Source organism: Setaria italica, chromosome VIII, assembly GCF_000263155.2.
Source record: "Setaria italica strain Yugu1 chromosome VIII, Setaria_italica_v2.0, whole genome shotgun sequence".
NCBI lineage: Eukaryota > Viridiplantae > Streptophyta > Magnoliopsida > Poales > Poaceae > Setaria > Setaria italica.
Genome location: NC_028457.1, coordinates 30,909,512 through 30,924,378, shown reverse-complemented (window position 1 = coordinate 30,924,378; position 14,867 = coordinate 30,909,512). Strand labels below are relative to the sequence as shown.

The 14,867-nt window shown below is 46.9% G+C and overlaps 1 protein-coding gene across 1 annotated transcript; it reads right to left on the bottom strand.

Annotated features, from left to right (window-relative positions):
* Nucleotides 1-2,133: 2,133 nt before the first annotated feature.
* On the bottom strand, nucleotides 2,134-7,647 carry LOC101766739 (ETO1-like protein 1). Its single transcript, XM_004979520.4, has 5 exons — nucleotides 6,578-7,647; nucleotides 4,680-6,389; nucleotides 4,098-4,389; nucleotides 3,066-3,375; nucleotides 2,134-2,678 (listed from the first exon to the last, which is right to left on the bottom strand). Exons 1-5 carry the CDS (start codon nucleotides 6,706-6,708, stop codon nucleotides 2,458-2,460), a joined length of 2,664 nt encoding a protein of 887 aa, XP_004979577.1. The 5' UTR covers nucleotides 6,709-7,647; the 3' UTR covers nucleotides 2,134-2,457.
* Between the last annotated feature and the right edge of the window lie 7,220 nt (nucleotides 7,648-14,867).

Sequence of the window (14,867 nt, the reverse complement as noted above, 5' to 3'; positions counted from 1 at the left end):
AGCAGATCAACTAGTGCCTGTGATAGAAATGGAGGGAAGATCCAGTGCCACCCGGCAGAACCCGAGATAGATTTAATATTTCAGAGAATCTGCGAAGGGGGTTACCCCTTTCACTTCCGGGGCCGGTGATAAGGCTCTTCTGCCGGCCTAACCCCGCCTGGACCGGCGGTAAGGCCCTTCCGCCGGCCCAGCCGGCGACAAATAGCCTAGTTTTTGCAATTTTTTCATCCGACTATATATTTTTGCAAAATGCTAAAATAAAAATAAAAAAATAAAAAAATTCCAGGAATGAAAAGTTAATTTGGGTCCGAGCCCAAAATAGTTGATACTTGGCACAAACACTAAACTACAGATGAAATCACTAGGCCCAGTTTCGAACTAAGAAAGAAGCCTGATAGCCTGCAATCTGCTATTCTTTTCTAACTTGACTTTGATCTAGCTAGTTTTTTTTTACTGCACAGCAAAATTAGACTAAAAAATCCAACCAAACAAATTGCTTGATCCTATCAGGTCAGGTTTAAGGAAGGTGTCAAATTTTGTTATCAATAATTAGTATTTATCACTAAGCCAGCAAAATAAGGTCGAACTAGTCCGATTTGCTTCTCTTTCCTGCATCGGGCTCTCGTACGGTCGCCGCTTCATCTTCTCAAAATAGTTTTGTTTATTATTTTTCCTCCAATAATCTTCCTTGCTATTATGCTTCAACTTTTAAATATTCTTCCTTGCGCTCTCATCTGTTAGTGTTCTGTTGATCAGGATAATAACAAGCACTCAATCATGATATATTATATAATCAAATCAAAATATATTTTAGTTACTTATATTTTTTTTGTAAACGTAGGGCTCCATTTAAGGCTACATCAAAAGTTAGATGGAAAGAGCGTTTTGGAAGCCTGATTTCATAATCTGGTGGATCCAAACGGACGCTTAAACTAGCTTATTTCAAGGAGCACAAGTATACTTGCTAGTTGTTGTAATGTTCGTGACCGTATTCGGAGGGGCTCAAAAAGCACAAACGTTGTAGCAAGATGTCCAGCCAAGCGTTCTGTCCTGTTTTGCTTTAAGTTTCATTTTAAACTTTTGTGCTTGAGAAGCATATGCCAAGTGCTCATCACCACCTCAGCTCTTATCCACACTACTTTGTTCTCATTCCACATGCTCATCCGATAGACATCATCAGCACCCGTCAAGTGTTCAACGAATTAACGTCGCTTTCCCTCATGTACCTCTCAAAGGAAGCTTTGCCGCTGAAAATCCACCACAAATTTTGGAGGCAGCCGCTGCCCCCATGACGTGAGTCTTCTTGACGTTTTCGGCATTTGGCGACCGGCAGTTCGGCAAAAAAAGGGAGGCTGATGAAAGGCCTCGAACTTTTGTCAATTTGTGCCTGGATGGTTACACCGATCAACCTAATTGACGCACCTTTTCTCTTTTAGAAATTGTATGTGTTGGAGATCTTGGTGGTAGGACATATGGATCGTATTTGTTGGGATTTGTTTGGCAAACCAATGAAAAGTTGTGAATGGTTCGAAGAAAAACAAGGCAAAAAGTACCAAAGAGAGGCTCAAGGCATGCAAAAGCTACTCTTATGAGTGGGCGTGGATAGGGATGGTTATCCCTGAATGTCGCTTCTCACTAAATTACAGTGAAGTGGGGGCTTTGTCTGAGGACTCGGATCTTAATCCTCGTCCTCTTTTCGCTCAATCACCAAATATGAGTGACATCAAAATAGGAGGATATAATCATCCCTGATGCTTCACTCAATTCAGTGCAGCTAAACGTCACATACAAGCACACCAACAAATGCTGCTCATTATGGGAAAAAAGGAATCCTACAACTTCTCCATCCACTTGAGACTTGACCTTCCGATTCACCATTTATGGACCATTCAACCTGAGAAAGTGAAGCCCTGTCTTCAGTCCTCATTCATTGACCATTCATTTTCAGAAGCTGCAAGCTGTTGCCTTCCTTCAGTCTACACCCCAATCAGTGCAACAATGACCGCATGCTAATCCTGACTCATGACTAGTAAACAAAGAACACTCCAGATAAAATCAACAGCCAGGAAGCATATCTGCACATGTGCAATCAATCAGCCAGGATAGCAAGTGGTCACCAGTTTGACAGTTTAGTAGCGCCGACAAAGCTTCCATTCTTTTTCCCATTTCATTTACACAATGATACAGTCAAAACTTTTTGATTCTGGCAACATGGGCTGCTGGGGCACATGGCCGGTACAATTAGGAGGCTTAATCACAATCGACAATAATAATTTACTAAGAGGAGGCTATGGCAAACAACATATCTAATTAGGGACACAAGGAATGGGGTTTGGTTTTGAAGGAGAGGACCTAAATGGCTTCTACTATCCTTACATTCATCTGCTGTGTATGGTACAAAACATACACTGGTATGGCTGGTTGGCTATGAGAGCTCCTGTATGTACACCATGGGGCTCAGGGTTCCTGGCTGTTCACCCGGTGGTGAAGCTCCAGCATCTCCTGGTGGTTGGGGTCCACCGATAGGGCTGCACGGCAGTCCCGGAGGGCGCTCGAGATGTCGCCGATGTGCTCGTGGAAGGCCGCGCGCAAGTGGAGCAGGTTCAGGTCCGCCTTGAAGGCGATTGCCTTGGTTAGCTCTGCGATGGCCTCTTTCTCCTTGTGGTTGTCCATCAGCACTGGGCACCAAATCAAAGTAGGATAGTCCACATCAGAAAATGAGGAAACAGAACATGAACAGATGAGCTAATTCATGGACTGAATGAAATATATTATGGTTGTTACACCTACTGATCAAGTTGAACATAGAATATGGCAGATCACATTGACTCCTCACCAGCTTATGTTAGGAACTAGGGTAGTTGGTTCGTTAAAGTAGCACAAACCACTGGGAGTTGGGCACAGATGAACTACATCTATTAACAATTAAATTATTGCATCTAGAATTTTCTATACCAAGTTTCAATCTGCTTTGAATCTTGTGGTCTAAAATCACATCACTTCTTAGCTTTGTCGTACCAAAATAATAAATAACCTAGATATTTCATGCAGGAAGCAGCGCTTACCAGCAGCACGGTATCTGTAGGGGTAGACTCGTAGAGGGTCAAGTTTGGTGACCATCTGCAAGTCCGCCTTTGTCAGCTCCCGGTCGCAGTACTCTGATCTCTTCTCGTATGCTGATGCATTGTTCCTGGCCTTCTCTATTAGCTTTGTCATTTCATCATATGCACCTGTTCTGTTGTTCCGAAGGAAATGAACCCTTGCAAGGCCTTGATGTGCTCTTGTGTGGCCAATCTTTAGGGCGTTAATGTAGCATTCAGCTGCCAGGTCTAGCTTCCCACAATCCACATAAACACTTCCGAGGTTGTTCAGAGCCTACAAGATGTTAAAACATTCATCAGCGAGTTGCAGTTATGCATCCTTTTCTGAACATCTCGATCTAGCATATTACAGGGACATAAACAGGGCAGTTTCTGAAGCTCACATAGCTAAGCTGACAGCAATTTTTTTTAATTTCTTTTGATTAGCCATTGAAAGGAGTGCTCAATTTATCCACATGGTTAAAATGAAAATTCCCAATAACAAAGATGGAATCGGATGCTCTAACTTTTCTAACAGGCCAACCCAACTACTTGATAGGAAAACAAATTACTATTGGAGTTTACCCAAAACTCCAGTTGATCAGTTGCCATGTTAGGAGAACAAGGACAACCATTTTTAAGAGTGAGAATGCCATTCCCATACTTAATGCAACAATGAATAGGACATCTTAACTTCCTAACAAATTTAGCAACACCTGGCAGTTGAATGAATGAATATGTGAAGAACAAAAGCAATAACAAGAATCCAATATCACTCTCTACCCAAACAAAAGGCTGCTTAACAAATGTAGCAATAAATTCCTGTTCCATATTTTCCAAGGAAAGTGATGAAAGTCAAGCAAAACTTTATGGGTTGCAACTATATTTCAGTTTTGGGTATAAGATCTCTTAGATCTCAACATGTGCCACATGTCACAGCAGAAAAATGATTCATGGATCGTGGTCCACTTGACTAAGTGGAATTGAGGAAATGATGTTGGGAGAAGGAACCCTTACCTGACCCTTCCGAAGTCTATCTGAGGGACACCGCAATGCATCTTCTAGAAGTGATACAACTGTTGCTGAGGTCGAAGGATCAAGACTTGAATCAGCCAGAGCATAGGCTTTTAGAAAAAATGCCTCAAATGACCTTTGTATTGCGATGGATGCTTCCGCTTTCTGCAACCCTTCCTCGCAGTGGCCAGTATCATACAATATCCATCCTTCATAGACAAGCCTTTCATGATCGCTTGCAGCATGCTCACGAGCAAGTTGCAAACTCCTCATTGCAGCCTCAGGACAGTTTAATCTGGTAACACAAAATGAAACCATATTAATCCTAACACCCCAAATTGTGCTTGTGCTTCCAAAAAAAACATGCAGTAAGTTAGCACAGGAGGCATGTGCAAACATGCTAATCAGCCAAACATGTGCAAACATTCCAGCTTCCAGATACATAATACTAGTAGGTGCAAGACATGCCAGGCATGCCAAACCATGTGCGCTAGCATGAGCATCTATGCCCATTATTGCCTGACTCTATAATACCGAATTATGCAAACTATTCTTCTGAGCAATAACATAAATCTATTTATTTACCTGAGAAGAAGCAAAGATTGCCTAAAGTACAAAACTCCTTTGGCAGTATCTGACTCCAGCATTTGATATATAACAGAGAGTGATCCTATATCATCCACAGATGACCACCGATCATAGAGCTGCATCCAACAGTCAGCAGTTGTCCACTGCTCTACATTCTCCAGCACAAGCATACGCAACTGCTTGGCAGCCACCCGGCCGCCAATCATACGATATTCTGGGGCAAGCGTGAGGATTGCCTGCACATCACATAGCGCAGCTCTATAATCCTCAAGAGCAAGGTAGCAACAGAACCTTAGTTCTAAGCATTCCAGCACAAGCTTGAATCCCAGGATCCGGTTGATCTCCATCAATGCAGCTTCAACACTCTGCCTTTTCATCAAAGATGCAGCTCGGAACATATAGGGATATGTCAGAGTAGGGTCCAACTCAGTAGCCTTGTTAAGATTTTCTAACTTGCTATCACCATCCAAATATAGTGCTCTCTCTTGATACATCCATCCAAGAGGCCACCGAGATGACATCACAGAGTCTAGCAACTTGAGAGCAAAATGCTTATTACCCCTCAGAGAGGCCAATCTAGCCAAACCCACTACCGAATAGAAATGGCCAGCAGAAAATGCAGCATTGAACAGGCGCTCAGCTTCAGCATAATCTTTCCTTAGAAATTTTGTGCATGCAAGCTGATGTAAGGCCAACTGCTTCTGTCTAGAATCTAATGCTGACTCCACCAGCTTTTCCAAGAAACTTACAGTGACATCCGATGTCGGGTTGGTACTCATGGAGACTTCACTAAGAAGGCAATATAGGGAGAAAGATGCATTGCCAGCCATTGTCAATCTCTGCTGCTTATTTGCAGAGGAGAATATCCTAACAACTTGCTCATCATTCAAGCACTCTGGAAGCTCATTCAAGAGCACCTGCAAGCATGAAGCAGCAAGGATGGAACAGCCCAGCTCAAGAGCACATTCCATGAAGTCGATAGCATCTTGCCTTGAGGAGACGAAAGAAGCAAGCTTTCGCTCACAAGCATCCTTGAGGCCCTTGCAGCAAAATTTATTGGCAAAATCAAGCATTTCCAAAATAGCATCAGCTGACAAATACGGTAATCTTCCTGACAGGCTGAATTTACTGATTGCCCTCATGCCAATAGGGGAGATGCCATTTCGAGACATGTCAATGACCTCAAGATATGATTCCCTGAACCCGCCATTGAGCATCGCATATAGCGGGGTTGACAAAGCTGCAAGCTTCCGCCGATCACATGCAATCATATCATCTCTTATCCGGAAATGAACCACTGCTGAGCCCCGAAATTCATCAGACTCATCATCATAGCTCATGTCATGTGACCCCGTGGAGACCTGCGACACGAAATCCAGCAGCCTGAACTCCTGCGAGCACTTGCCGCAGGAGCTGAGGAGGTCCGAGATCGCTTCCTCCCCTTTCTTCTCATACTTGAGCCACGCCCCAAAGATGAGCTTCTCGTGTATGGTGCTCGCCTTCTCCCACGCGGACTGGAGGCTCCGTCGCGACAGCTTGGCCTCCCCCAGGCCGCGGAAGACCTGGAATTGCAGCAGGTACAGGCAGGACTTCTCATCCGGAGGGCAGGACTCCAGCTCCTCGTGTATCTGAGCCAGTTTGTCGACATAGTCCGCGGGCTTAAAGTGCGGGAGCACTGCCGGCTCCGGCATCTTCATCAAAGACTCTCTGCATCACAGACATCAGAAAAGATGGCAAACATCCCAATCAGCCAATTTATCACAGGAAACCAAAATTCAGCACCAAAAAAAGTGAATCTTGAACAACAAATTCAGCCATAATAGCAAGCGCATCTTGCGAAATCAAGCGAGAAATCAGGTACGGCGGGGAGCAACGGGATCGGGGCGGGCGCTTACATGGAGGAGCCGCCGGCGGCATGGCCGGAGAACTTGGAGAGCTTCCCCCTCTCGAGGGGCAGCCACGAGTGGGGCGCGGAGTGGAGCTTGGTCTCCTTGCAGGCCGACTCGGAGAAGAAGAGCTTCCTCATGGCACATACCACGGCGAACCGAATCAGAGCTCCGCCTCCTCCTCCTCTTCCCGAATCCACTCAAATCCTTCCCATCCAGGGCTGGAATCACCCCCCGGACAGCCAAGAAACGCCGCGAATCGACCCTCCCGCGCCAAACCGGTGTCCGGGGAACGGCGGCGAGATTCGGGGCCCAAGAAGGCAAGAATTCCGCGGCGGGGGCGAACCCGGAAAGGCGGCGCCTTTGGACTCCCGAGCCCCAGTCGAGCTGCGCGCTGGCGCAGGAACCAATCTGCAGCTATCTAGCTAGAGAGAGAGAGAGAGAGAGAGAGAGAGAGAGAGAGAGAGAGAGAGCGGGTCGGGTAGAGAGAGAGGGAGGTGGAGAGAGAAGGAAACCCAAAGGCGCCGGCTTTAATGGCACGACACGGCCCAGCGGGGCAAGAAGCCAAGGGGGGAAGTAACCACTCCCCCCCTCCTCTCCTCCCGAGCTCTCCCACCCCCAACCACACCACACCTCGCAACCAAATCCAACCCAACCCGCAAAAGGGCGGGGCCGGCACCGGCAGGCAGGCAGCGAACCCACCAAGATTTGCTCGCCCTGCTCCGCTTCCGCTGGAGCTGCGGTGTGGAGGAGGATGAGGAGGGAGGGAGGAAGAGGAGCAGGCGCGTGCGCAGGCGGCAGGCGGGGTCCCGAGATTCAGCCGCTTTGGAAGGGAATTCTTGGGAATCCAAAGCCCCGACGCGAACGCTTTTGTGCAGCCGCTGGCCCGCTGCAGTGATCCCCTCCTCCCTCTCTGCTTTTGGTGAGGAAAGATGGGAAAGAAAGAGGCTGCTCTTTATCGATCTACCTTCCCCTCTCCTTTTTGCCAAGGGACGCAGAGAGAGAGAGAGAGAGAGAGAGAGGAGACGAGGAAAGTTGCAAGATAAAACTAGAGCTCGCCCGTGCTAATCAAGGATCAGGGGCGGCTAATCGCTTAAAAATCCCGTGTTCCGTGTGGCCGTCGGAGGGAGGGGCCCCTTGCCTGCCGACCGGGGTGCGCGTTCGCGCGAGAGGTGGTGGTGGCGGTGGTCCAGGGGACGGGGGCGGCAATGGCGTCCGGTCGCGACGCAACGGGTGGGCTTTCTTTTGTTTTGGTTTGGTACCGGGACGGGGACAAGTGGCGGCGGTGCACGGGCCGGCGAAGCGTGTGAACGAACGGCGACGGCGAGTCGGCGACGGCGCGGCGGCGGTGGCGCACGCGGCGCGGGTTCTTGGTTGGATTTTACTTGTCTTTAATTTTTTTTTATTGAGAGTGCGGGAGGGGTGGAAACTGGAAAGGAATTTGTGTGGGCGGGAATGGCCATTGATGGCCAACGTACACGTTGGTTGTGGCGATCAATTGTTCCAGCAGCGACAGATAAATTCGGTAGCTGGAGTGAGTGAAAAAAAATCGATACTTTTGCAGTACTGACACTGTAAATCGATACTACTACTAGTAAGCATGTCGTCTTCTTGTCCAAAAAAAAAAACATGTCGGAAGAGGGATCGTTTAGCACATCTCTGTCCCGTTTCAGACCAGTTCAAGTTTCAACACAGGCCTTTGACTCCAAAGACTTGGTGCTAGATCGTGTTCTATTCCTCTACACTTTCATGCCAAAGTCCAAAAGAATCTAGCGAGCAGTACAGCTACTGTGTGCTGCTAGTAGTTAAGGATTGCCATGAAAAAAAAAGGTTTTTTTTCTCTTTCCTGGTCTACAGTACGTACGGTGCACCCCTCCCAAATATTTTTTAAAAAAAATTGTGGCGTCCGGTTTGCACGATGCGACGGGTTTTATTTAATTTTCCGGGCAATAAATAAATATAAACTGCCACCGCGCGGACATGGATGAGAACGTACAACAACTCACCCTCGCTGTTCCGTTCCGTCCCCAATTTTTTTATTCATCCATTCATTCATATCAGATGCTCCGTCCATGAATTTTTTTTAATGCCATAAATTTCCCTTTGGAACTCCCGTTTTAATTTACGCTAGACCTACTTGATACCCCAAAAAAAAAAATCCAAGCAGGTAGGAGTGTTTACTGCTCTGATGCTAGTACTGCAGTGAAGGTACTCTAGCAGTGGGAACCTGGCTGCATTCACCATTCACATCCCTGTTCCGGTAAAAATCCCAACATCATCGGCAATGACTTTTACGGGACTTTTACTGTCGCTGTCATTCTCTGCCTGACTCTCCCTCCCTCTCCATACTCTCGACAAGTCTGATCTCTTTTTTTTTCAGAGTCAAAGTTTGGCTTTGTCCTACCAAAGCGGCCACACTACGGCCAGAGGTAAACTGGTAAAGGGTCTGCATTCTGACGAGTGGCCGCTGCGCCACCGGCTGCGTGTGCTCACGTCACTCTTCGTGTCCTACTTTTGGTACGTTTGTAGGTCGTAGGAACACAAGAAGCCGGCCACTGTGGAAAACTGCACTGTGCCGTGCGATGCAGTGCGTGACGGGGACAGTACAAGGTTGGATTTACGAGAGGCAAAACAAAAGGTTGGAATTAAACGAAGTTCCAGAAAGAAAAAAGGAATTCACGAAATACTTTTACGAAACGAGCGGAAAAGATTTTATATTTTAAGAAAGGAGTCGTGGAACAGGGGCAGCGAAACCAGCCGGATATAACGGCTAGTGCCAGTCGGTGTGCGATGTGGACGCGCCACTCAGCTGTTGCTGGTGCGCTGCGAGCCCTACGCCCCCCTAGTACACGCACGCCTACACCACCCTACCCTGCCCTGGACTGGGTGGTCTATGGCCCGTGAGCCACCCCGACCTCTCCGGCAACCAACGGTGGTGCCGCCGGCGCGCTGAGCCAACCGACCCAATGGCTCCGCCCCCGGGGGGCCCACGCGCCTCCGTGCACCCGCCGCGTGGGCCGGTGCGCTCTGCTGCTGTGGGCGCGCGCCGGGCTCAGGCGAGTGGACCTGGTCCAGGAGGCAGTAGGAGCAGCAGGTCTCTCTCTCTCCCTCCTCCGGCTTTGACCTTTGCAGCGGCAACTAATCGGTTGATTAAATGGATTAATTAATTACCATTACCCTGCGTGGTGCGATCGTGTCGCGTGTGTGGCTGCGTTTCGGGCCGGTCCAGCGACCAAAAAAACAAGATATGTAAGCCTGTTCGCTTCAGCTTATAAGCTGGCTGAAAAGCTGAAACGGCTGATTTGTTGTGAGAGAAAAACACTGTTTGATGGCTGATAAACTGGTTCAATAAGTTGAAGCGAACAGGTCCAAAATTGCATTCCGGCGAGGCGAGCACTGCTTGCACCAACAAAACAAGACAAAATTGCATTGCCAGGAGCAACGAACGGTGGGGTAATTTTTTTTTTGTGTGTGGAATAAATTACTACGCGGGCAACGTTTTAATTTTGCAGGAGTTGACCTGTTATGCATATACTAACTCTAGCTAGCTGACCCCACACGTGCAATCAGTGGTTCTATATGTTTTGCATCTGTCGTCACGTGCGGTGCCACACCTACTACAAATACCGCAGGGAGTGGTTAGACGACGATGACAAACCAGTTTAACCGCGTTTGGCCGTGGCAGGTAGATCGACCAGCTGCTGCACGTCCACGTCAGCTTCATCAAAGGGGGGGAAAAGGGAAAGGAAATTCAGCGCAGTTGGGGGCGTGGCCGACCAGCTGCTCCGATCAGGCCCACGGCAAAGCCAGACAGAGAGCCCTGCGATACAGGGGATCGAAAACACATGCGTACGTTAGCAACAGTCGGTAGGTTAGCTTAGCTCCGGCCCTGACAACACAAATGAGCCTGATTCTACACGCACGCAGCATTAGGCATATGCAATAAAAAAAAAAGTCAGCTGACTGCCAATGCCGTTCGTTCGTTCGTTCGTTCGTAGCTAGCTAGGAAGCGTTTTCGTAGAGGGGCGTGTTGCCTGTTGCGTACCTTACGTACTCACGCTCAAAAAAAAAATCGGTAAAAAGCCTAGCTTTTGGGTGCATGCGCAACCTTTCTAAGTTTGAGTATACACGGGGCACGGGGGTTGCCAGGGTGCGTATGATGTGCTACGTTTTGTCGCTCCCTAAAGCAAGAAGCCGCCGGCGCGTGCGGCTTTGACCGGCCTAACAAAGCTCTAGCTTCCCCTCTTGTGTGCTGCCGCCGCCTGTTGCATGATTGTATTTGCTACTTAATTGTACCCCTAACCACGCATGCATGTACAACTAACCTTTGTTTCTCGATCACAGCCTTATCGGCAACCATACCCAATGTCTGAGGCAACTGATTGCCTACGGGCTACTACGGAGAGAGCATGTTTGGGCGCTTCATTCTTTGCTTCGAATCCCCCTGAGGCCTTGCATGCAGGTGATCGAAGAAAGTCACGAGAGTGCACGAGACATTTTTTTTTATAAGCGTGCAAATCATTAGTTTTGATTATCACGTGCACGCATGGTCCGGTTGATGAGCTCACGCGCAGGACGGTGCGTTAGGTTTGCGTACGTGCCGGATGACCCTGCCTCGTGCCTTATTTGCCAGCGCAGGCGGCATGCATCGTCGTCCACCGGCCGGAAACCAACTCCTGTCACGTCCGTGCCACTGGCGATCTTGATCCGGAGTTAGTACAACCAAGACTGCAAAATTTAATCGATTTCAACGATACCCTTGCCCCATTTGGAGCGTATTTGTTTAAGCTCTGCCCTGTTCCGGTGACAAATTTAATTAGATTCCCGGTGTCTCGTCAAGTCGTTGTTGCTTTTGCTCTTCAGCTGCAGCAAATCATGAGCTCGCTTTCTTGTGTGCGTGAGAGGTTTTGCACTCCAATTCCTGCTCTGTGATGTTATGTTAGTACGAACCGATGTGTCGCGACTCGCATAAGTACGACTTGGTTATCGTGGGGAAAAAAATGTATTTTGACGGAAAAGAAAAAAAATGGGTCGTCGTCTAGGAAGGAAGCCCAGCGCACCTTTGTCGTCTACCAAAGCCAGACCGGGCCAGGCCTGAGAAATTCTTCCAGCCCCTACTCTTTTTAGTTTCCTGCCTTGCTTCTAAGCCCACGTGGAGCCCACGCCTAGTTTTGCCACGGAAGCGGCGGAGTGTTTGGGCTTCTCAGGCGTTGGTTTTTGACCGGAAATCCTGTAAGATAGTTCCTTGTACATCTTCCACTTTAAGATACGTGCGCAGGACATAATTAACAGCAGGTTTAGTTTGCGGGCTAATTTGGGCCGGTTAGTGGGCTGCTAATGGATTATAGATGTACATGCTAACTATCTACCAGAAGGTGTTGATAGGAGCCCCCGTTTTTGACAGTGCGAGCCAGATAAAAATTTCGCAATGACAAAATCAGGCGTGGAACACATAGTATAATTTCAATTGAAAAACATGAACAGGCGTGGAATATAAAAATCGATTGAAAAAAGAAGAAGAGTAACAACCAGATTCGTTAACTACTCACCATCATCATCACGTCCACGTGATACAGTAAACTGATGAAAACAAGGGTTATAACATCCAACACACCTAAAAAACAGCAAATATAATAATCAGCTTAACATATACTACTACTCAATCTATTTCAAAATATAGATCGTTTTAGCTTTTCTATGTATATAGAAGAGTCAAAACGACCAACATTTTGGAACGGAAGGAGTACATGGCAATGCAAGCTATTACTACTGTGCGAGAGCCCAACAGCAAGCAAGCCTTTCACATAGCTTTAATTGTACTGGAGCGTTGGGGGTCATACCGCTAGAGAAGTGATGGAGTACTACCCTTTCCTAAAGCTAAAAGCAGCACGTCTGGGGGGTTATTCATCGCTGCAAAAGTTCAAATCCTTGTTATTGAGTGCTGAAGCCTGCAGGGTGAAAAGTGCCGAGTTTTGTCCACAAGTCATGATCATGAGAAATTTTCGCTATTCTTATTGGGTCAACTGCTTAATTTTGTTTCTTGATAAGCAAATCATTTTGTTCATCACGTACACGCATGGTCCGGTGAATCAGGGATAGTGTTGCGTCCATTCGAGAAGACGTACGCTGGTGTATCCCGGTCGGCCGGAAACCAACTCCTGTGATCATGTCCTGTCACGTCCGTCCGTGTTAGGTCCTATTTGATTACATTTACTTATTTTTAGCACCCGTCACATTGAATATTTAGATACTAATTAAAAATACTAAACGTAGATTATTTACAAAATCCATTACATAAGTGGAGGCTAAACAGCGAGACGAATCTATTAAACCTAATTAGTCCATGATTTGACAATGTGTTGCTATAGTAACATTTGCTAATGATGGATTAATTAGGTTTAATAGATTCGTCTCGCCGTTTAGCCTCCATCTATATAATGAATTTTGTAAATAGTCTACGTTTAATACTCCTAATTAGTATCTAAACATTCGATACGATACGTGTTAAAAATAAATAAAGGAACCAAACGTCCCTAGTGTCGGTGCTGCTAGCTAGGCGGCCGGTCAGCCAGCAGAGCCAGCCAGCCTCAGCCGGAAGCCTGCAAAAGACGTGGGCCCGTGGCGCTGGCGATTTTGATTGGAGTTTGTACAACCAGACTGCATAGTTTAATCCTTTTTTCAACGATATCCATCCTTGCCCACCATTTGGAGAGTATTTAAGCCCCGTTTTGGTGACAGAGATTCCGGCTGGTGTCTAATTCGTTATTGGTAATCTGGGAGGTCTGGAATAAGCGAAACGTGAGAGTTTTTAGATAGCGAGAAACGTCGATGCCGGAACTGATGGTCAAAATCAAAAGTGAGGTGGCAGCTTGGGACTTAGCAAGAGCCAAAGATCTAGCGTCTCTTGTACAATGAGAATAACTCTTTTATTTCTTTCCGACTAGCCGGTTGTACTCTTCTTCTCTATTAATGAAATAGGCACGTTGCTTATACAGTTGTACCTGCCTCTATGATATACTATACTACTGATTTTGACGATTTATCTTTTTTTTCTTGGGTGGCAGCTATGTGAGGCACATTTTTCCACTGCTAAATGTGCAAAAATCACTGCAGGCCTTTGGAAAAGGAACTTGTCAAATAATTAAGAAAAAGATTAGCGATTAGATCACAGATTCACAGTGGACAAAAGAAAGCTTGAGGTCGTTTTAAGCCCAACCCACCTTTGTCTTCTACCCAGAGCCCACCTACCAAAGTCCGATCCGTGCCGGGCCTTGCTCACCCGGAGGCCACACGCCAGTAGCCCAGCATGTGTGGCGGGCTGGCGGCCTGTAGGACCTAGCTCACCAGCTAAGGTGTGGGCCTCCGTGCAACGGTGAATCGTCTATTTTTGTCTTACCGGTGGGCTGCCACTGCCATATAAAATTCCGCTACACTAGCTAGCCTTGAGAATTGAGATATCACAAGAACATTATTGGATGACTATAGAGCACACCATAGACCTAAAAAAAAATATTATTGTGTGACTAGGGACAGATCTGTGATTCCATAGATAATTTAGGATACGGTGTGAGCCATATCTGCACGTGTCCCACTTTTTCTCTGATATACGGTAGACCTACAGTAAAAACAGAAAAAATGGATTAAGTAGAGAGAGAGAGAGAGAGAGAGGGGTCGGATGGGTTAGAACACTTTACTGCTCATCAACCCTGCAGGCTGCAGTAGCTAGTTTTTTTGTTTCCCTTTTTGACAGTTGAGTGCAGTAGCTAGTTGTTGCTACTGCAGACGATCGATCACAGGCGAGCATGCATTAGTCACCCACTCACCCCAGATGGACAGTGCTTTCAAACAGTTGGTACATGTTGCCTCCCCTACTTGCAATGACTATGCCAACTGGAGTATGTTGTTAAAGGGGTGTTTGTCTGGTCCTGTGCAGAATCCTTATTGAAACTATCAGTGGATCGGGCCAAACTGATCATGTTAAACACTAATTCAATTTTAGTTAACTATTTTTTGTAGTTGGGGACATGAACAGCATAGCTGACTTCAAAATACATTCACTATGTGTCTATGTCGAAACAGCATAAAAGGAGACAAGCAAATCACATACGTGGGGTGCAAAACACGTCACTAAAATGAGATTAATTAGCGACGTGAGAGATTACAACGCATCACTTAATTAAGTATGTGTTGGTCCAAGCGGACGTATGAACATACATATAAGGAAGACGTGTCTCAGCAAAAACACGTCTCTCATTTGCGAGTGTTCTTATGACATAATTGATCCCTCCAACATATCTTG